This window comes from Halyomorpha halys, unplaced genomic scaffold, assembly GCF_000696795.3.
Source record: "Halyomorpha halys isolate HHAL.00 unplaced genomic scaffold, Hhal_1.1 Scaffold483.1, whole genome shotgun sequence".
NCBI lineage: Eukaryota > Metazoa > Arthropoda > Insecta > Hemiptera > Pentatomidae > Halyomorpha > Halyomorpha halys.
The window spans coordinates 1,035,560-1,058,367 of record NW_027110578.1 but is presented as its reverse complement, the minus strand read 5'-3'; the positions used below and the strand labels follow the sequence as shown (position 1 = coordinate 1,058,367).

Here is a 22,808-nt window from a genome sequence, read left to right as displayed (position 1 = left end):
AAATGTATAAAAGGTGTATGTAAAATAAATATTAAAAAATTAATATTTATACTAAAATTTAAAATTTATTATATAATTTTTAACGAAAATCAAAAATAATAATATAATATTTATCTTCATTTATTTAGTTCTATTATCTCTTTAATTTGATATTTCTTATAAATATTAAAATTAATTTATAATTAGTTTTTTTATATTATGAAAGATTGCAACAAATACATACATTTTGTTAATACTTTCTTTAAAAATAATAGTAATAGTAATATTTATGGAAAAATTTACTTTTTAACTACATTTAGTTAATTCTATTATATTTTTTAGTTTGTTATTTCTGTTACTCTTCTCTTTAAAACGTTAAAATGAATTGATAATTTTTCTTTTACATTTTAAAAGAAGGCCGTTAAATTTATATTATTTCTTTAAAAAAACTAATATTAAAAAAAAATTAAGTTTTAAAATTGTAATATTACTTTGAGGTCAAAAATTAAGAATTAAACATAAAAATGTATAAAAGGTAAAATTAATATTTATACTAAAATTTAAAATTTATTATATATCTTCATTTAGTTAACTTTGAATTATTTCTTTGATTTATTATTATGGGTTAATTTTTTATATAGTTAATGTGAGTTTTCTTCTTATTACAATTCTAAAGTTATCGAATCACATATTTTTTATTGAATTACTCTTGTAATTTTAAAGTATTTTGTAAATGTAGTTAACGGATTAATAATGCCCAAAGTCGTTAACAAGACAAAAAAATGTATAAATAATTCATACATATTTTGAAATGTAAAATTTTTAATAAATTAGTTTTGAGGTTTAAAGTTTTATCTATGTTTTTCTTTATCTTTTTCAGTGTATCATCTCATCAGGATTGCTCAGCGCCGCCATAATGGTGAGTCTTGCATATTTTTGTTTAAGTTTTTAGTATTGAACAAATTTTTATATGGAATGGAAGTTAAAAGTGTTTAATTAAAACTGTAAAAAGCATTTCATTTTTAAATGATGCAACCATACGCAACTGTACTTCCGAGGAGGTCACGCTTTTAGAACCATTATCTCTTATCTTCTTTTTTCTTCCTCCAGTATTCATTTAAACTAGTTAATACAAATAAGGCCTGATGATATCAATTTGATGCGTCGTAATTAATTTTTTCTTTTTTTTTTTCTAAACCTTCAACGATTTTATAATATATTTTTATATTCATTTTTACTTACTTATCGTAGATTATGGGTTCATTTGTGTAAATATTTTCGTCAGGTATTATTTATTTCTAATAGTGACGTAAAACTATTGATAGATACAAGTTAACGAAACGTAAAAATGTATAAAAGGTGTATGTAAAATAAATATTAAAAAATTAATATTTATACTAAAATTTAAAATTTATTATATAATTTTTAACGAAAATCAAAACTACATACAATATATATATTTTTAGGTGTAGTGTAGTATTTTTTACTTTAAGGACAAGAATTTAAATAAATTTCATCAAAATCGTTAAAGCCCTTTTTATACTATATTTACCAAAACTAGACAATAGGTTTGGTTAAAAATGAATGTATCAATAACACTAGAGACAAAAACATTAGAATTAGTATTACAATTTTTTAAATCAGAAAATTTACTGCCGCTAATGTAACATCGAAGTCATAAAAATATAATTTAATACAATAAATAAGAAATAGATTGCGTTAATGATTAATGAAGTTTTATTCCTCAGAACAAAAAGGAACTAACTAGTTTTGGGGTATAGCGAATGTGGGCCGAAACTTAAAAACGAATAAAAAAAGCTATGTTTTCGTTTAAAAGATAAATTTTTGTTTCGTTCAATAGTTTTGTATAGTGACTCTTCATATTTTTCGCCTATCTTCTGAAATTGCCGAAATGTCGAGCATGGTACATCTAATTGGCAGCCATTTTAAAACGAAATGGCGGATGGTAAATGATTTTCTAGGGACAAACTGAGGTGACCCGTGACTTTAGTACTAAATTTATAAAACAATTGGCCCAGTAGTTTCGGAAAAGACACTGACGGAAGAAGTTATAAAATATCATTTGTCTGATAAATTGTTTAAATATAGTTACGTTTATTTGATTCAAACTTCAGTCTTCATGTTTTTCACAATTTTTTTCTAAAATTGTTATATAATCAAGAAGTGGTGGTTTAAGATTAAAGGTAACCTGACATGAGATAAACCTATAGCTTCTAAAATTATTTTAGACAAAAGTCTGAATCACACATAGAAAATCAGAATTCTAATATTTTTTTTTAAACCTAATCCATAGACATTTAAAAAAAATTGAAAGAAAGAATTTTTTTCAGTTTTTGAAAAAACAATAGGAACAAAAACATTCAAAATCTATTATTAATAATAAAAAATGTTTGCAGAAAGTTTTGCATTCAAATTAATTACCAGGGGCATTTTGTCGTTAATTTATTGAATTAGTTGATAGGCATTGATTTTTATTAATGAACAGTATGATTTTTCAAAACGGACCATGACCTGGGACAGAACATAACTCAAAACATTACTTTTGATTAATAAATGTAGGTTTTGGAATTAAACCAGCATTATTTTAAATATTTCCATTACAATCACAAAAGCTGTTTTAGAACAACACTAAAAAATGACGTTTTTTTTTCTAAAGTTTACTTTTTTTATTATTATTATGTTACATTAATTGCAATAATATGTAATTATAGAAGCTTTAGAACCAGTGACGTGTAAAGAACGAAATTACCATTATAAAAACAACATTAAAAATTAGTAAAGAGATTATAATTTATTGTAATGCATAACACGATTATTTTGTTTAATTATAATTTATTATAATGCATAAAACGATCATAATATTTAATGTAACCATTAAAAATATTTTAATTCATTTTTCCTCTCTACCATTAAGCTTTTGAATATATTCAGAAATGTTAAATTATTTTTCGGCTGGATTGAGCAATCGTAATTTTAATATGAACAATCGTTTATTTTATTATGAAAAAAAACTTAAAATATTAAAAAATAAGTATAATAAACTATTGTATTTAGTTTTTTTAGTGTACATAAATAATAACTTTTTTGGTGTTAAATCTGTTTTGTTTTTTTAAAATTAAATGTACTCCTTAATTTGGGGTTTAAATAAAATGGTAATAAACTAAAGATTTAGTGTTCATCTAAAATTAGCTAATTCATTTGGAAATCAATAGACCTAACAGAAAATAAAATATGATGAAATTTAAATAGAAAAAAATTAAAGCTATCACAATTTCTTTTTTTTATTTATATTTCTTCATCTCATAATTTTTGACATTTTTTTTTTTTTTGCAAAATTTGCAGATTATTGTTTGCAAAAATTAATGTCTACATAGTTTAAATTATAATTGAAATATTTTAAAAACTACTTCAAACTCACAACTAGAATTTTATATGAATCAATAAAAATTACTATTTAAAATGAAAGGAAGCGTATATTTTAGGACTTTTTTGATTAGCATGTGATATTGTTTCAATGCAAAGAAAGAAATGTGTTATTCACACTTTTTACCAAAATTTTAAACTAACCCTTTAAGAAAACGTTCACTACAAAAAAGTATTTCCGGCGAAAAATTGCCCTAAATTGTTTTTGACAAATTTGATTCAATTCACTTAAATAGGAAATACCTTGTGCAAGCACATGGCGGAATAAAGGCAGCGCTAGCTCAGGACGTAAGCATTTAGGAAGTAAACGCTTTTATAACCTTAAAAAAAGGAGTGTGAAAGTAAATTTTTTTTTAGTGTTATTACTTGTCTGTTTATTTGTTTTTAATTTAAGTGAGTTGATAAAATAATTAATGATATTATTCAGTTATTTCTAAATATATTTAACAAAATACACGTATAAAGCTGATAGATTTTAGTGGGGGAGAGATATGAAAAAAAGGGCGGCCAAATTAAGTTTTTTCGTTAGCAGACTTTCTAGTTCCGACCCTTTTGACTCTAATAAAATGTATTTTTTATTATAAGAAGAGATTAAAAGTACTCTTCGTGGGAATGAGTTCTACCTACTTATCTCCTATTTTTCCTTGTATCTCCTCCACTACATTGAAAGCTTCTGTGGCGTAGTGGACAGCATTGCAGCCTACGAATCGTAGTGATCTCAATGCTAGACTCCTGGAGATTTTTATTTAGAAAGCTATTTCTGGGAAAGCATTCATGTGACCTTAACTGGATTACATAGAAATAAGAGGGAATAAATAAGTATTTAAGCAGTAAAACTTAAATTAATTTTTTGATTGATGTATACATGATCGGAAACCATGTTTGATTTAGTTCTTCAACTACCTGAGTTATTTTAAAACTGAAGGAAGTTAAAAAAATTTAAGTTAAGAGATTTGTCGAAAAAGTCAACATCTTGCCAATGATATTGAGCTGCTATAAACTGATAAAAAAAAAACAAGTAAAATTACCACTATTAATTAGTATCTTTCCATCTTATATAGAACCATTTTCTAGGATAGGCACTGGTAGTGGTTGATTCTGATTCAAAAAGTTTTGAGCAAGATTTGTTGATATTTTTTAAATTGAAATTAATTATATTTGGAGTTCAAAAAATTGTTTAAAAACAGCTAAACAACATTGAGTACTTTTTAAAATAATTTTATTATTACCTATATTATTTTTAATCAAATTAATATCATGTTCACTCTACATATACTGATTGATAACTATGATTTATTTATTTTTATCTTCTGATTTCAGTCCTGTGGAACTGATGGTGACTGCCCTACCAATCATTATTGTTATAATATGACCAATGTTTGTGCAGAATGTGTGTCAAATTTTTGTGGCCGAATACATCGAAAAGACTCCAAATGGAAGAAGTGTCACACTGAGCCAAGTGATTGCGGATCCTGTTTGCCAGGGTATTAATATTTTATTAATTTTATCTTTGAATTATGTAATTATAAGCTTTTCATAATTAGAAAAAAAATGTTTTACCTTTTCATAGTCACTTAATTTACTACTGTCCCTTATTTTAATTTAATACTTTATTATGTAATAGCAATGGCTTTCTTCACAGTAGTGCCAAGTACATGGAAACTACTTTAAGAATACAATTAAAGGTTCTCTTTTTAAGGAAAATTACAACTTTTCAATTAATTATCCTAAAAGAGAACTTTTTAATGTATTTTTCTTAAAGTTAGTTTCCATATACTTAGCACTACTGTGAAGTAAGATATCAATATTATGCCTGCATTGATGTAAAAATAAAGAACAAATATGTTGAAAAATGAACTCCTAATTAATAATACCACTTGGCCAATTAAATAAATCAGTTACACTGCTGTCCATGAATGTTTTAAGTATGCTAGTACTTTTAGAAGTGTCTGAACTCAACCTCACAGTATTGATAGCATGGTATGGTGTCAGTATTCTAATCCAATCTTACGATTTATCCATTGAATGGTTGGACTATGATTCTCCCCTTGACAGTACTTTTATTTCAAGAAACATTCAGTGGGTCAAGCCAGAAAAAATTCAAAATTCATCTGGTCATATGTTTAAATTGCATAATCTAATTGCTATAACTTTTAACATTTTAATAAGTAAGCAGGATTGGACTTATAAAAAAAAGAGCAATCCTCTTCTTGACAAGTGAATAAAAAACTAATTACAATTTTTCTCGTTATTTTGGCTAAAATAACCAATAATTGGTAAATAAAAATCTTGCATTGCTTCATTTCTTTTAATTTTATTAAAAGGTATCCTCTTTATAATTTATTGTTTTTACTTTCTTATAAATGAGATTCAGCTTCAATTTTGTACCATATTGGGTTTATGAGATATAAACAACAGAAAAAATTTCTTAAATTAAAATATGAGACAAACAATTATTAAAACAAAGCTGTAAATTTTACATTGTTTCTTAATCTTGGTAGGTTTTCTTTTCTTTTTATTTTTTTCATTCTATCAAGATTCTCTTTCCACAACAATGGTACCATCTATTAGATAAAGACTCAAACTATCAATTGTTAGTTGTAATCTTATGGTTTTGATTTGAATAATTATAATACAGTTTACACTGCAAAATCATAACATTATTTATTTATTCTGGGACTAATCCCTTAAGAATAATATTACAGGAGTCAGAATTATGCTTTAGAACCATAGAGTAAAATACAAAATTTCCAAAATAAACATGAAATTATAAACCATCATATGTATAATTGTAATAACGAATTTGATAAGATAAAAAGTAAACAACAATAATTAACAGAATATATAAAGGAAAAATAGAACAAATAAAATAAAACCATATATCATATTATAAATCATGTATGACTAACTTCTAATGAAAAAGAACCAAATGCAAATAAACTAAAAATATTAAACAGTGCAATTACTGTTAATATACATACTTACAAAGTTTAAACAGAAATCAGAATTATCAAATGCAGAAGGTAAATACATAAACCAACGTAAAAGGTAATGACAAAAAAAAAATGAAATAAATCCTCTAACAAATAATGAATCTTAAGGATATTATTCCAATATAATGAAATAAAGGTAAAACAAATGAAGTAGCAATGATTATATGAATATGTTTATTAAATTAAGTATTAAAAACATCCAATAATATTTATTGGAAGATTATTGATTGACCGTGTGTGAAGATGAAAGGAATATGGTCCGGGTGCGGTCAAGAAAAACTCAAAAAGTAGAAATATACTATTTTAATGAGCCAACGTTTCGCCCCATGTTGCAGGGCTTCTTCAGGGCTGGACAGTTCCGGTGTATTATCACCGGAACTGTCCAGCCCTGCAACGTGGGGCGAAACGTTGGCTCATTAAAATAGTATATTTCTACTTTTTGAGTTTTTCTTGACCGCACCCGGACCATATTCCTTTCATCAATAATATTTATGTTAAATATTATTTTTCTCTCCATCTATTTATATCTTATTTGAAACTTTAACAACATAAACTGCTAACTAGGATATTAATTTATTGATAAAATATAAAATTAATACTTCCTTTTGGAAATATGACATTTTTTTTTTTCGGCCAAGACTGCCATTAGAGTCCTATACTGCCTATACATAAAATTTTATTGTGTTTATCATCAAAAATAAGAACTATATATTTGGTGCAACAAACTAAGTTGCATTAGCCAACTAAACAGGCTTATTATATCCTGTACATTAATGGTCTCTTTATCTTTCTTGAATACCTATATAGACCATTTTGTAGGATGTGGAGAACTCCAGCCTGAATCAATTCTTTATGGTTAGTAGATCTCAGATTGAATAATAGAAAAAAAAAGTGTGTGATTATAAATAAATAAACTTTTTTGTTGATTTGAAGTATTAATTTTAGCAAATTAAGAAATCTGGAAGTTCGAAGCTGATTGTGCCAAATGTCCTTTCCTACAAACCTTCCTCCTGATAACCTCATAAAAACCCAAATACTCATATTAGGGCTTATAATTTTCCCATCTACATTTAATGATAAATATTTAATAAAATTACTTACAGTTAAAATATTTGTGTCTCTCATCTAATGAAAATATTTCTCATTGTTTTACTTCTAGCTATGAAGAAGAGTATTTCAGTGATGGTTCCACCCGAGCTTCCTGCATTTTGTCACACCACCCAACTCCTTCCCATTATTCAGGGTATCAGAACTCAGCTGAAGGTATTAAATAGAAGAGTATATTTAGCTTTTCTGAATTGATAGTTTTAATTAAATCTCAATAACAATATTGTTTATTCAATTATTCTTTTCAATGTATTTTTCAGTCTCTTATCCAACTTACCTTCTTGGATTTATGGGATTTTCAACAGTAATTTTGCTTGGTTTTTTTATGTATAAAACAGTACGCCGTCCAACAGTTCGTAAGTATCTTATACAGAGTTTATAAATTTTACTATATTATATATTGTTTTTTTTTTATATTTCTTTTATAATTTTAGATATTATACAGACTGAAGAAAGAGAATTAAGACCAATTAACGCTTCATGCCACAATGAAAGCTTAAATAATTCTGATGTTTATGAGCCGTCTGCACCAATTCTTCCTGAATATAGTAGTCTCGGTAAGAATATTGTATAAATTAACAATTAAAAAGAAAAATTAATTTGCCTTTTTTTTTAATAACATCTTCTGTTTATTTCTTAAAGATAAAATAAATTTGAAAACAATTGTAATTAATTAGAATGTTATTAATAATGACATTTAGAGATGCATTTTCGATACAATTATGAATGCTAGTTGGAAAATACATTTTCTTATATACTGCTAAGTTAGGGATATAAATAAATATGGTGCAGAGCGCACATCATATCATTTTCATTTATTACTATTTGTATTATTGTCATGTTAGGTATTCCTTTTTTTTAAATCTTCAGCTTTCCAACAGAATATTATTTGTCTGTATTTTTATTCTTATGACCAGATTTGTTCAGATATTGGAAAAATATTTCTCCTTTAGTCAATTATAATTTTTTTTTCATAGTTTATATTTATCAATTTTTATTAATATTAAAATAGAGAGAGTTCATTACTTTGTATAAATTAATTGACCATTACTTATTTCTCTTTTGATTCTCTAGATAGTTCTGGCTAATTTTTTTATTTTTTTTTTTAGTGCAAATTTTAATTTTCATGTAAATCTATTTAAAAAAAAACCATTTAATACCCCTAGAGTTCATTGAACAAACCTTACATCCAAAACTCATGTCACCGTTTCTAAAAATTAAAAAAACTGTTCAACCAAGTAAAAACTCCAAATGGTGTTCTAACTTTTTTAAATATTATTTCACAAATTTTATGAATTTCAAGACTTGATCATTCTCTCTTTAATTAAAAAAATAATAAAAAAAAAAAAAACCCTTTCATCAATCTGATGTGTGCATTAATTTAAGCTTGCTGTCTAATCTATAGGAAACAGCAAACATTTAATAATCTTACCTGTTTTTGTTTTCAATATGTATTTAGAAACGAAGAGAAAAAACATAAACTCCCCTATCCAAATACCTTAATTATTCATTTAAATGAAGTAAGGTATTTTCAAGAGTTCTAAGATATGTTTTTAGTTATTATTTCCTGAATGTGATTTGTAAAAAATTATGTTTTAGGTATTCTTGAAACTTGGGTGAAAAGATTAATCAATGCATCTCCCTTCAAGAAATGTAGCCATTCCTTTGTCATAAGTTTTAATCAAACTGTATAAACCTCAAATTAAGCAATATAAGGTATCGAAAAAAAAAAACTCTGAATCATATTGCACATTAGAGTAGTCACATGCTTTTTATTACACCCAATTAATGCACCGGTTTTTCTTAAAAACTTTACTAAAAACTAATATCCTGGGAGAAGGATTGATCTAATACTTATATTATTTAAGTTCAATGTACTAAATCTGAGAGGTAATACATATTATAATTTAATAAATGTTTTTTTTTTAACAGATCCATTAAGAAATTGTGGGGACGATGGGAATTCTGAGGATTGTTGCAGATGTAAGGTTGAAGTTAAACAACCATTTGGTTGTAGTGAATATAAGTTTGAAGTAAAACAGCCTGTTAATTCTCAGTTGTTAGAGTCAGCTATCTTCAGGAGACCAGATTATGAGGAAGAGTAAGTACTTCAGTGTTTGGTCCTAATAAAATGTATGTTACTTATATTTGTTTCTAAGTCAGTCGTTTAGTTCCATATGTTCTAATTTAATTTAACTAAATGTATGTCAAACTAAATTTATTAATTGACTACGATGTTTGCTAGGATTCAATTATAGTTCTTCCAATGAACATGTTTTCTAATTCCCTCTTTCTAAAATTTAAAGTCTAATAAAGAAATCCTCTCGTAGACATTTTGTATCATACCATCAGTTCTAAACTTTCCCATTTTTAGAAAATAATCTAAGGCCTGGAAAAGAGACGATTAGTGTGGAGGGTGGTACTGTAAAAGTTAACTTTCCAAACGTATGAGGTTTTTAAATGACTAATGAATAATCATTAATAATTTATAATTGGCCCACACTTGTATTTCATAATTAAAGTGGTGTTCTATTTTATTCACTGTAATTTTATTAACATTAGCTTAAGAATTGACATATCATGAAGAACATGTACTCTGACCTGTCATGCTTTTTGGTTCCTTCAGGTGAGAAATAATGGTATTTTTTATGCAGAAAATTGTTTATACATGCATACAAACACCATTATACTTCATGTTTTGTTTTTTTAAATACATCTTTATTGATTTTTTTCAAATTTCAATTTGATTCTTAATCTTCTTTATAAATCAAATATTTTCTTTCTTTAATTTTTTAGAATTATTGGATGAAACTTTATAGCTTTAATGTCATTTTTATTTACAGGAATGTGGACAATGGGACTAATGCACAAGAAAATGAAAACGATGAAGAAGATCCTGATAGTCAAGAAGGTAAAACCACCAACTAGTTCACTGTTAATTAAATATAGCCATATCCCTAAATAAACCTGTAAAGCATTTCTTTCCAATAGAATTTCCTATTTAGTTTTTAACTGGCCATTAGTTTTCTTATACGTATTTCAACTTTCTTTAGGCATAAAAATTTGGATTTTTTCTTCAGTGGGAATAAAACCCATTAAGTTCTGAACCAAGCACTTTAGAATAAGACCCTTGTCCCAACATGCTCAGTTATCATGTCCTCTTATTTTATCTTGTCCCTTCTATTTCACTAATATATTTTAATACTGAAGACCTTAAGAATTACTTAGTAACAGAAGATAGGTTCATTCATATACATCAGATTGCTTGTGTAAGAACTACTCAACTCTTTTTATCTGTAATGAATGAAAACAAATAACTACCAATAGAGTAATTAAATATAGAAACCTGTCATCCCTTAATTCACTATATAATGAGCTACAGTAAGAGGACTAAGTTTTATGTTTAGGTCTTAATAACTAAAAGTTTATTTATAAAATCAATTTTAACAGAATAAATTTATTACAGCAGAAGAAGAAGCAAATAGAGTTAACTTTCGGATACCTCCTGTGGATTACCATGATGAAAGCACCTTTCCAAGTTCCTGGACTCCAGAACCTTTGTAAGTAGTGCATTTTTATCAAAATAAATAAACAGCAATCTAGGTAGGCCTAATTTAATCTTGTTTGTATTTGTGATTCTATTATTTTTATATCCGACTGAATGGAGTAAAATAAATAGTGTTATGGTACCCATAATAGTAAATTTCTTATTCCAATATTTATTGTGAATTTTCAGACAAGCTGAAGTAGAGAACAGCAGTTTGCCTGGGCCAGAAACAACCAAAAGGCCAAGCACCGAGATGTGTTCTAGTGAGAGTGAAGATGAACACAGTCCAAAGCGTACCTGCAATAATGAAAATGAAGATGATGAAGCTCCTTCCTCAGAACAAACTTTATTTCGTAACTTTAGGTTAGCCTTCACGCGACAAAACCAGAACACAAATAATGCTCAAAACACAGCCCCAGAAAGTCCTACAAAAGATAAATGATCCAAATATTTAATTTAAAATTTTGTCTAAGAGAATTTATTTAATTATTCATTTCGTTTGTAAATATTATTTTATTTTGTTTTTAGTTCTTTATAGTTTTGTTACATTTTATTAGATTTTGTTTTTGTTTTAAGTTATTATTAACTCCCTAGTTCCTTTTTTACATGAATTTCATTTGTTCTTTAAAATCAAGTGATAGATGATATTCCTATTGGTCAACATTATTTGGTAATTTATGTTGTCTTTTGCTTAATTTTCACTATTCCCTTAGTTAATTTTAATTTTTTATTTCGATAGCTTGAAAAGACTTGTTACCATTTTAAGTTAGTCTTAACAGACTAATATTATTTATTAGATAAGGCAGAATTGTTATGCCCCATTTAAAGACTGTTTTATCGTTAAAATACTTAAAGTAAGCAAAGCGGTATTTTTATAACATTCCCAACAATTTTTTTAAATTTGATAAATGAAAAAAAATCATTCAAATTTAATATTGCTTAATTTGAATCCTAAGCAGATGATTTTGGTTATGAAAAAAATAATGTATTTTCCCTATAAGGAGGTTTTTAGTTGTTTTATTTATAGTTGTTAATTAGTCAATTGTCATTGTACTGAGATTATTTATACATTAAATGTCAGTGATCTTTTATAGTTATATTATTTTGGTTATCCAAATGTATTTTACCTGAAATCATTGGTTTAGTTGTGCTATGTATAGTTTTTTTTTTATAAGTAAATTGTAATTGTATTGAAATTATGTATAATAAAAAAAAATTGTTGGCTGGCTTTGGAATTGTTTATTAATAACACCATTCATACAGATATTCACTTTATTTATTACTTAGATAAGGCAACTAGTAGCAGGAAAGGTACAAAGGAAGAATTTAGAATATTACAACATTTAAAATCACATTTGTTTTATTGAAATACAGCTAAGCTGAACCTAATCTACAAGGCAAAAATGTAATTTTATGATCGATTCATTGAACACTTACAAGTGAAATTTTCTTAAAAATGATATGATAAAACAACAAAACTAAGGCTTAATAACCAATTTCAAGTGAGATAATATATTATAAATAGTAAAACACTTTAATTCCTTTATTTATAAAAATAACCTATTTTATTTTGATATCTTTCTCCCATTTTTGCCTCGTTTAAACTGATAACAATACTATCTTTATTAACAGGCACAAAAATAGACACTAGGTAAAATAGCTTTGTCAGAGAAATAAAAACCATAGGTCAGTCATGCAGTGGCGGAAGGCTTTAAATTGACTCCATTTCTATCCTTTCTCCTATTGGTGCTGTAGTCAAATATAAACTATATATTTATATATACTTAATATAACATCATTTGTAACAATTTCAATAAATCTCTCTACATATATTCGTACCTAACCTATATGTACCTAAATAATAAAATTCCTTTTAGAATATTACTTTTATCAAGTGGAAGCATTAGAAAGGCTATATATTAAACAACAAAAATTTCAACTAGAAATTTGTGCTGAATACATTTTCTTTTTAATATGCTAGCAATGCACTTGGTGGTGCATTTAAAATATAGTGATTGTTACTTTACATAGAACAACAAACTATTCAACATTAGTCAAAGTAACCTATTAAAAAGCACTTCGAAAGACTTGATTGAAAAATGAAATTAGCATATCAACGTAGAGCATAATATCACAGAAACAACTAACCAAAACATTTACGTAAAACCAACAATCCTACTCCCACTAATAAAAATCATTTCATTTGATCCAGAAGAAACAGATAATGTAAATGTTTCAGGAACATACATTTTGCAACCAAATCAAAAAATATATGACAAACATAATTTAGCATTCATAAGAGCATTACAGATACTTCTTAATAATGGTAATTGATATATTTTTTTAATAGCTACAATAAAAAAAATAAAATATATCTCTAAGACACTTCTAATTATTAAATGGCACCGTATCAGTTGGTTACAACTAATTTACAAAATATATTTATTAAGGCTTAAAAAGATGAGCTATCACTTAGGACAGTAGAAACATTTGGCTATGTTACTGCCCAAACTTTAAAATTTTAAAAACACTAGAATCAGTGTTTCCAACAAACCATTTTTCATTTTTTTTTTTTTTTAAACATGGAGGACAACAATACAAAAATAGAAAGCCCACAAAGAAGACCTTTTTCCCCAAGATCACAATAAAGTGGTCTCAAAATAGGTTAGTAAAAGCATGGTCATTTCTAAAATTATACAAATAAGAATGGCACATTATCTGAAGATAAAACTAAAAAAAAAATATTAATAAAATGGAGGAAACATTAAATCAGAAACATGAAGCTTAATGAGATTGTCAAGTAAGACATGTTTTAAGATAAGACTGAAGAGGTCTACTTCGTGTAAGGAGCTTGAATTAATTCGTGGAAACTCATGTCGAGAGATTCTTCGATCCCAGTGATTTCCACACCTAATAGTTCAGCATAATCCATCTCAGCGATGCCATAGCTATAACACAAAGACACAACATGTCAATTATTTCAATTACATTGACCTTAAAACAAATTCTTAAGTCTCAAACCCTGCTATTGACTTGTTGTGCCTTTGCTTAGAATGAAAAACGTAAAACTATAAATTTGTATTCCCCTTCCTCCTCCCCCCCTTCCAAAAACAAAAAGAAATTTACAGTAGCAGCATAATGCAATATCAAACTGATAAACTAAAGAAATAGAGTAATAATTAAAAAAATATATATATATGAAATATAAAACAAATAAAAAAAAAAAATAAAATAAATATACCAGGACAAGGGAACACAACAAAGTCAATAACACATTTAAAACATTTATCTGTAATATTAAAATTTATACAAGTAAAGTTTTTGGTACAGCTTACATCAAAATAACAGTTAACAATTTGATTGCACATCAATATGACGAAAATGCTTAAACCTAATAAAATAAAGAAATATACACAATAATTTGAGTTCCAAGCTAGGACGTCAACAATATGTAATTACATAGATAACTTTAAAATTTATTAACTTTATTATACAGAATAATTAATTCTTCATTTTCTGTTTTGTTCAAGTTTTTAAGGAGAATCTAAAGAAAATTAACTAACAATCACAATTACAATTAGTAAACACAACAGCTACATTAGGATCTAAATTGATTTGTGTTATAGAATAATAAAAATAAAACAATGAACAAAATATATATATATATATAAAAAGGAAATCGATACCAATAAACATATAAGGTCATGGCCGTATATTGTTAAAAATTTATAAGCTCCACAATGATAACATGAAGAAATTTAACTAAACAATTACTATGATTGGGAATGTTTTAATTAGTAAATCATGCTTTCTGAGAATATATACAGTATAAAGGGTAACTCCTTCCTCAAATGAAAACAGTAATCTGAAATAGGTTACGTAAAACAATGCAGAACAAGCGAACAAATATTTCCAGAAGCATAACTCCAGGAACGGATAAAACATACTTAAGATACATATATATAAATATAAAAAATATTATTCAATGCCTTTACTGATCAGTCTTGATATAAGACGAAATAAATGTAAAATTATACCATGATAAATTTGGTGTGGCAAGGGAAAAAAATAAAATAAAACCTAGTACTCATTTTAAGAACATATGGTAAAAGCTTTGAAATTATATGTAAATGACAATATCACGTAACATTTTCCTTTTTATAAGCTCTGAGAGAATAATAAGTGCAACCAACAATTGCAATTTTATTAAACAGAATTATTTTTATAGCCTGAGAGTGCTTCTATTTACCAGATTATCTGAAGTAGGCATGGAACTAATTCCATTTTGATGTTTAATGCACTGGATGAACAAAAATAATTAATATTAAAGTTATCAAGATACTGTGGCTAAGACTATTTTTGCAGTCACAGCATTATTCATCAAGATTTACCTACTACTTTGATAAACTGTGAACTTTGTTTTAAGAGGAACTTTAATTAGTCCTGGGTCAGAAAAATGTTGCATTCAAGCAACACATCAAGGAGGAACACCATTAAAAATACACAAAATCTACCATAGAAACTTGAATCATTGAAAGAAGGATATGGTCATGAATTTATATCATATCATCATTCAAAGCACAAGCAGTGATTGTGAACTCACAAAAACACGACTCAGCTACCTAGTCAAAAATATTGGTTAGCAATACATGATCAGTCAAGAGATTATTGATTAACCATTATATCCTTGTTGGACTATGTCCACCTTATTCATCAGCTTTTAAACTGTAATTTTTCTTTAACTTAAGACCAAATTAGCAATGAACATAATCAGATTTGAGGACCTGTGCAAGAGAAATCATTAACATGCATACAAATAAAAAATTCAGCATAACATGATCATTTTTCATTTTATCAATGAAGAACTTGTATGAAGTATTATAATGAACTATATGATTGTGAAAATTAGGTTTTATTTTATTTTATTTCTTTTTTTATCACACCACAAAAATAAAGGATTTAGCAATATGATCAATAGTATACTTCTAGTAAATTCGAAATATCAGTTCCATCACAACATATAAGAAGAAAGGGGTAATTAACTTCAAATAATAACTTTCATTACATAAAACCACAACTTTAACTGATTATTTAAATGCTTTCGTTTATTCCTTCATAAGTTGAGCATGTTCTCCCTTTATATGGTTTTATAATTTGTCAATATTAACAGATATTTATATATACTCTGAATTATTTCATAAACGACAATAAAATCTCCTTACTTCCAAAATCTTAAGTACCTTTAAATATTTATATAAATAAAACAATCCTAATCAAACCCTGTAAATGTAATTTTAAAATCACACCATATTTTAAAAATGGTCCCTTAACTCAGCACTAAACAACTAACAATTAAAAACTTTTTTTTCCTTATTTATTCTTAAAATAAATCTATAACTTTGAGCATTTAGCAATTAATTTAACAGGTATAAAAATATTATATTTTATAAATCTGTAATATTCGTTGCTGTGCTTCTGTTTCCAGGATCACGGTTTTAAAAGAAATTGTTTTCTTTGGTTTCACTTTAGCACTTTGTTAGGCCATTGAATAATACAAAATGGGTAATACTTCATTATTATTATTTTTTTTTTAATCTGAATGAATATATTTTTATAAACAATATAGTAAAATAAAAAGAAAGTGAAATAAAAACAAATTATAATAAAAAACCCTAAAATTCATTGAATAGAAGGGTTCTACTTCTACATGAACAAGAAGTAACAGTTAACATTCCTATAAAAAGATTTTGAAGGAACAGGTCCAAATTTTATTAGATAGAACCAAATAACTGACTAAATAAAGTTTTTTGTAACCTGATCTAAATTCCACTAACAACTTTGGGATTACACATAGGTACCACTTAGTAGGTATAACACTTATAAATAGAAATTTTTAAGACAACAACTTTACAATTTAAAATTGATAATTTTCTAAAGTTTTTACTAAAATTTTGATATAAGTACTTACTTGAAAAAGCAGCGAAAGATCAAATGTGTAATCCATTAAGGAAATGTACTTAATATAAACAGTCATACACTTCTAACATTTAAAACATAAAAATTTGTATCTATTATTGAAAAATGAACTAATATATATTTAATAACTTTTTTGTTAATAATTTAAACAGCCATTTAAACACAAAATAACATATATACATATTTAGAGCTGTTTCATGTAGGTTATGAACACAATGTAAAATACTTTCTACAGATATCACACATACATAGAGTTAAATTAATTAAATTCATTTTTCATTCTATCGTTCTATTCTAGAGTTTTGGAATGTGAAATAGTAGATGATAAAATCTAAAGTCCAACAAAACTAAATATAAAAACATTGAGTACCCCATCTTAGACCTATAACTACAACAGATAAAATAAGGTTTGAAAAATACTGAAGAGTTTCTCTAAAAGCCTTTGGAATTTCGGAAGTGTTGTTATACCACCCATAAGATGGCGTCACAGAATAGATTTACAGTTCCAGAACTGAATGATGATAACTGTTAACAGAAACACACAATTTACATGAAATTGAAGCTAAACAAATTTAGGGAAAAAAAAAACTGATTGAAGTGAGAATAAAGTTAAGGTTACACCACCCATTAGTCATATAGAACTGAGAACTGGAGATTAAAACAAAACTTATACAAATCAGTTAGTTATGGCTAAAGACTATCTGAGCTGAGGATTCAGAGCCAGCTACTTAATTGTAGTTGGGAGACTAAAATATTTCAAGGGCAACAACAAAGTACCTAGCTTTTTTTTTGTGGTCAGATTTGTCATATTTTCCCAGAAACTAATCAAATCTAAAATCAGTTTGGAGGGTTTCAGGTAAAATATATATACACTTTTATTTTCTCAGCAATATTCAGACCCCTCCAGCAGCCTTCTTTGGATCTTATGAGCTGAACTTAGATATTAAAATTGTATTCTAGACAGAACCATACCATAAAAGTAGGGCTGGTATTTCAATCTAAATCTTGTCTAATCCACATGTTTTATTCAATTTTATTTTTAACTGTACCATAAAAGTAGGGCTGGTATTTCAATCTAAATCTTGACTAATCCACATGTTTTATTTTTAACTGTACCATAATAGTAGGGCTGGTTTCGATCTAAATCTTGTCTAATCCACATGTTTTATTTTATTTTGTTTTTAACTGTACCATAAAAGTAGGGCTGGTATTTCAATCTAAATCTTGTCTCAATATAAATGATTCTATACATAAAATTTTACATTGACAATTTTTTAATAAATTAATTTATCTTTGTGGATAAACAATTAAATCTAAAATTCAGAATAAGACTGAATAACTGTAATTTTGATTAGTCATTCTATTAGAAATAATAGACGTAGAATTAGAGATTATTCAATGTACAGTAATCTGTTGATGGATAATGCAAAACTTCTTTTACGAGAATTTGTAATAAATTTACTAATCTATAGTCCCAATACTATGACCACAAAGGTTGTGAACTGTTGTAGGATGATTTTTCTGCTATTTACTATACTTTAACGCCCAATAAATTCTTCTGATGGAGAACTTCTATTAAAAATGTTCATAAAATGTCCTAAATCAGCCTTGAGTTCATAGTTCAAATTCCTTTCTGAACAATTGGTTATTGGATAATATCATGTTATTTTACGATTAAATTTCTACTCAGTTTTAATACATTCAACATTTCCGTGAATTGTTAAATATATATATATTTTAACAATTCACGGAAATGTTGAATGTATTAAAACTGAGTAGAAATTTAATCGTAAAATAACATGATATTATCCAATAACCAATTGTCCCTCAAGAGGGACTTCAGAGGCTAATTCTGGTAAATAAGCCTGATTTTCAACATTATAATATTCTTGGTAAGTGATAATAACAAGCAGCAGTATCAAGATAATAACTGTTAACGTAAGCTAAGCCTAAAAGGTGTTCTGTTCGGTTTTCCAAGAAGCTGGGCTGGTATAGAAAAATTCAAAAAGAACATTGTAGAAAATTAAATAATCTGTGAGGCTAATTGAATGTAAAATATAATGCTGTGATCCATTGTATATAATGAATAATAAAAAAAAAAAGATGGATAGAAAGAATTTATAAAGGAATAAAATAGTAGTTAGTAGAGATTATTCATAAACATAAAAATAGAGAGATGGATTCATAAACAGGGTCAGTCTTAAATAATAACTGATTTCAATTTAAATTGGGCATGAAAGAAAAAGTTATTACTAGACATGTGATAGTCACTTAACTTACTCAAGCTCTTGGAAACAACATGACTGCCAAATTTGATTGATATTCTTTAGGCTGTGCCAAATCAAAAAACATAAATTTTGGCATATATTAGCTCCTTAACATTTTAAGATAAATTCCTGGTGCTGTACAACTATTCTTTTCTTTGTATTATCCTTATATTTACTTTCCTTAATTAGTTGGTTTTGTTTATTCTCTTTTAATTTCTGAATATATAGTTATGTATTAGGTAGATAACGAACCATTCCATTTAGCATCTTATATAATTTTAATTACTTTTGCATTATTGATTAACATTTCTTTTGTCTTCTTTTTCATCTTCCTTCTCTGTTAGTTGTCAATTAAAAGTACTAATAAAGTGGTGCCTTTATAATAGAAACCATATTAAATATTTAATTATACTTTGGAAACTAGTTTACGATTTGAACTTTTGTTTATTTCTTTAATGCCAAATCTGTTTTTATTATTATGTAAATTGCTGATTTTACACAAACATATATTAAGTATTTAAACTTTTAAGGGAGACTGAACTGTTTTTAACTTACTCCTCATAAAAAAAAGGGGAACCTGTACCAGAATACCGATATTTTCTTCTTTTGCTAGAAAACAAAACAAAAATTTGTAAAAATCAATTTTGAGTCAGATAAAAATAATTCATAATCAATAAAAAATACAAAAAAAAAAAAAACTTTCACAAAGTGATAAAATAAAATATTTCAGGAAGGAAATAAATAGAAGATTCGACTGATAATTGCTCAACAGTGACAGAATTAAAGTTCACTAAATAAAAATAAGATTTCATGCATTTAATAATTTCTTAAAAACTGCCATAGTTAAATTCTCTGATAATTCCATTACTATTACTAGAAGTTTTAAGAGCCTTCAATTAATGGTCTATGATCTAATCTTTATGGCAGTTTTTTAAAGACTTTACCAAATCATAAATAAAGATATAATTTCCTTATTACAACCTAATAAGGTACAGGATCTATCAAATCAATTCCCTAAATATTTTCGATTCATTTATTCTAATCACTATGACTTAATATTTGACAATTACATAATTGATATTGACAATATCATTAATATAATTGCAAACCTCAAAACAAAACAATCGGATTCGAGCTATAGGTATCAAAATAAATTTAAAGATAATCATCAAAACATATTAAAATTGATCAATGTTTTCTAATAAAAAATCATTTAGTGTTCGGACAATTATGATTGTCTGATTGCATTTTCTCTACACTACACGACTAATAAAAATTAATGTTTTCTAATAAAAAATCATTTAGTGTTCGGACAATTATGATTGTCTGATTGCATTTTCTCTACACTACACGACTAATAAAAATTAATGTTTTCTAATAAAAAATCATTTAGTGTTCGGACAATTATGATTGTCTGATTGCATTTTCTCTACACTACACGACTAATAAAAATTAACTCAAAAAATAAATATTCTAACACATGTCATTTTAAATACCTAGAAGGAATACTCATGTAAAGTTTGAAGGCCATTGAACAACACATTTGGTCTTAATAGTGTAACACACAGTCCGACGTAGAGTCAAAATGTTGAACAGTCAAGTTAAAGCAGAATCTTGCTCACACTCAGTCAAATATTGACTCATCGGAGATGTGTACACTGTTTTATTATAATATTCAGAAGAAAAATAAAAACTATACCTGTTCATATTATCATTAACTGATGCAGTATCTGGTGACTGTGGATGCTGAAACACATTCTGAGGTGTGGGAGGTAAACTGTTTTGAGTACCCACAAAGCCAGGGATTTGGGTAACAAGCATTGGCTTGACGTAGCCATTGTTCGTGGTAGTTTGGTTATCTGAAATATTAACAATAATTAAATTAAAAACAAAATATAAACAAAGAAGTAATATAGGACCTATATTAAACATTTAAGTTCATTAGACGATTTATTTTTTCAATTTGTTAATTTTTCATAATTATAATTAACAATTAAACATTTTTCATAATTATCTTAAATGAAATTGTAGCTACTATCATCTACTTAAAAGGGGTTTGTAAATAGAAAATTAATTTATAGATGAATTATAATCATTTGATTTTTGTGTAAAATTGAATAATATAAATTATTTAAAATTAAAAGATACATGTTCAGTGAATTATAACTAGCCACTTAAATAAAAACAATTATTTTAACTTATTTCTGCCAATTTGTTCCTCATTTTCACCAATTGATTTTTTTTTTTAATACTAGGGGTATTCATGATCTTTAGTTTAACATGTTAAAGCGTGTTAAATGGAGAAATATTTACTTCTTTCACCATATTAAAACGATTTAACATATAACATGGTTGAGTCTGTTACTTGGTCTGTTAAGGGGAAAATGACGTCACACAACAGACCAGCTGAGCACGTCACCGTTTTGTTTGTTGTGTTAGGTTACTTACTCGTGGTTGTGTCTTAATTGTGTATTAATATTGTTTTGGATGTTTTTAAATCTAATAAAGCAATGGATGGCAATTATAATAATATAATTACAGTTGTTAATTAGCTTATCTTGATTCTTTTCCTCACAAGTCAGAAGATCAACAAGGTACTCAGTGGCCAAACTTTCACACAACTTCCACTTTAAGCATGTTGTAATAAATTACTTTAATCAAAACTTAGATGTAAACAATAACATGAAGTTTTGACAAGAAAGGTTATAAAACAAGTTGCTCAAAAATACATTCAACATTTAACATAACTTTAAATAGGGCTGCTCACAATGCTATACTTATAACATTTAACATCGCAAAACATTTTACATTTATCACATCATGAATACCCCTACTATCATTCACCCCTTTTCATTTCATGACTTTTGAAGTTAATATCTCCTGTATAGTAAATATATAAAGTATTCCGAATGTAACACCAATATATTCGGTACATGAAATACAAAAGTAAACCAAAAACACCAACCTTGAAATGGAGTATAATATTTCGAAAAGGCTTGTTGTTTACAAGTGTCAGGATACAGATATACAAGGTGATGTAAATCAGAAATCCGATCAGCAAGACTTCGAATTGAGAAGTCTTTACTAGTAAATGGTTGAAGCATGAATACTTCTGAATGTTCTGAAAAAAAGAAAGTTAAAAACAAATGTAATAAAGTAAAAAATTATATAAATATTGCATGTTATGTTGAAAATAATAGCACTTAATTACTTTTAGTGTAAACTTAAATATAAGATCATTAACTAACTATTATAAACAATAATAGGGAGTGAGGTGGCACTGAGGTAAGGCACAATGCTACCAACTTGAAGGACCCAGATTTGAATCCGGCTGGGTAGATAATTATTTTCTATTAGACTGTAGCTGTGAATCAACCATGTGTGTTATTGAGCCCTCCTGAGGTCCACCCAACCTCATAAAGTGGGTACCCTTAACTAGGAAAAAATCTGGTAGTAATTGAGCGAGGTCTTGAAAAAATTACCTACTTTTTTATA

The 22,808-nt window shown here is 26.7% G+C and overlaps 2 protein-coding genes across 8 annotated transcripts in view; one reads left to right on the top strand and one right to left on the bottom strand.

Annotated features, from left to right (window-relative positions):
* LOC106683429 (uncharacterized) overlaps positions 1-11,645 on the top strand; it is a 16,533-nt gene extending 4,888 nt beyond the window's left edge. Inside the window, exons 3-11 of one of the 2 annotated variants that reach the window (XM_014424900.2) lie at positions 860-898; positions 4,744-4,907; positions 7,576-7,679; positions 7,784-7,879; positions 7,958-8,080; positions 9,456-9,624; positions 10,367-10,434; positions 10,993-11,083; positions 11,260-11,645. In XM_014424900.2, coding sequence (XP_014280386.1) covers positions 860-898; positions 4,744-4,907; positions 7,576-7,679; positions 7,784-7,879; positions 7,958-8,080; positions 9,456-9,624; positions 10,367-10,434; positions 10,993-11,083; positions 11,260-11,512 — 1,107 coding nt within the window. In that variant the 3' untranslated portion in view covers positions 11,513-11,645. Of the gene's footprint in view, positions 1-859; positions 899-4,743; positions 4,908-7,575; positions 7,680-7,783; positions 7,880-7,957; positions 8,081-9,455; positions 9,625-10,366; positions 10,435-10,989; positions 11,084-11,259 lie in introns of both variants that reach the window. The other variant, XM_014424899.3, reaches the window with a different exon arrangement.
* Positions 11,646-12,328: 683 nt separating this feature from the next.
* The window catches only part of Stat92E (Signal transducer and transcription activator Stat92E), a 40,947-nt gene continuing 30,467 nt past the window's right edge, over positions 12,329-22,808 (bottom strand). For 2 of the 6 annotated variants that reach the window (XM_014424893.2, XM_014424895.2), the window contains exons 14-17: positions 22,279-22,434; positions 21,013-21,172; positions 19,869-19,922; positions 12,329-14,018 (exon numbers count right to left, since the gene is read on the bottom strand). In XM_014424893.2, the coding sequence (XP_014280379.1) occupies positions 13,904-14,018; positions 19,869-19,922; positions 21,013-21,172; positions 22,279-22,434 (485 nt within the window). In that variant the 3' untranslated portion in view covers positions 12,329-13,903. Of the gene's footprint in view, positions 14,019-14,341; positions 17,572-19,868; positions 19,923-21,012; positions 21,173-22,278; positions 22,435-22,808 lie in introns of those variants that run through there. The other 4 variants (XM_014424896.2, XM_024362324.1, XM_014424897.2 and 1 more) reach the window with 3 other exon arrangements.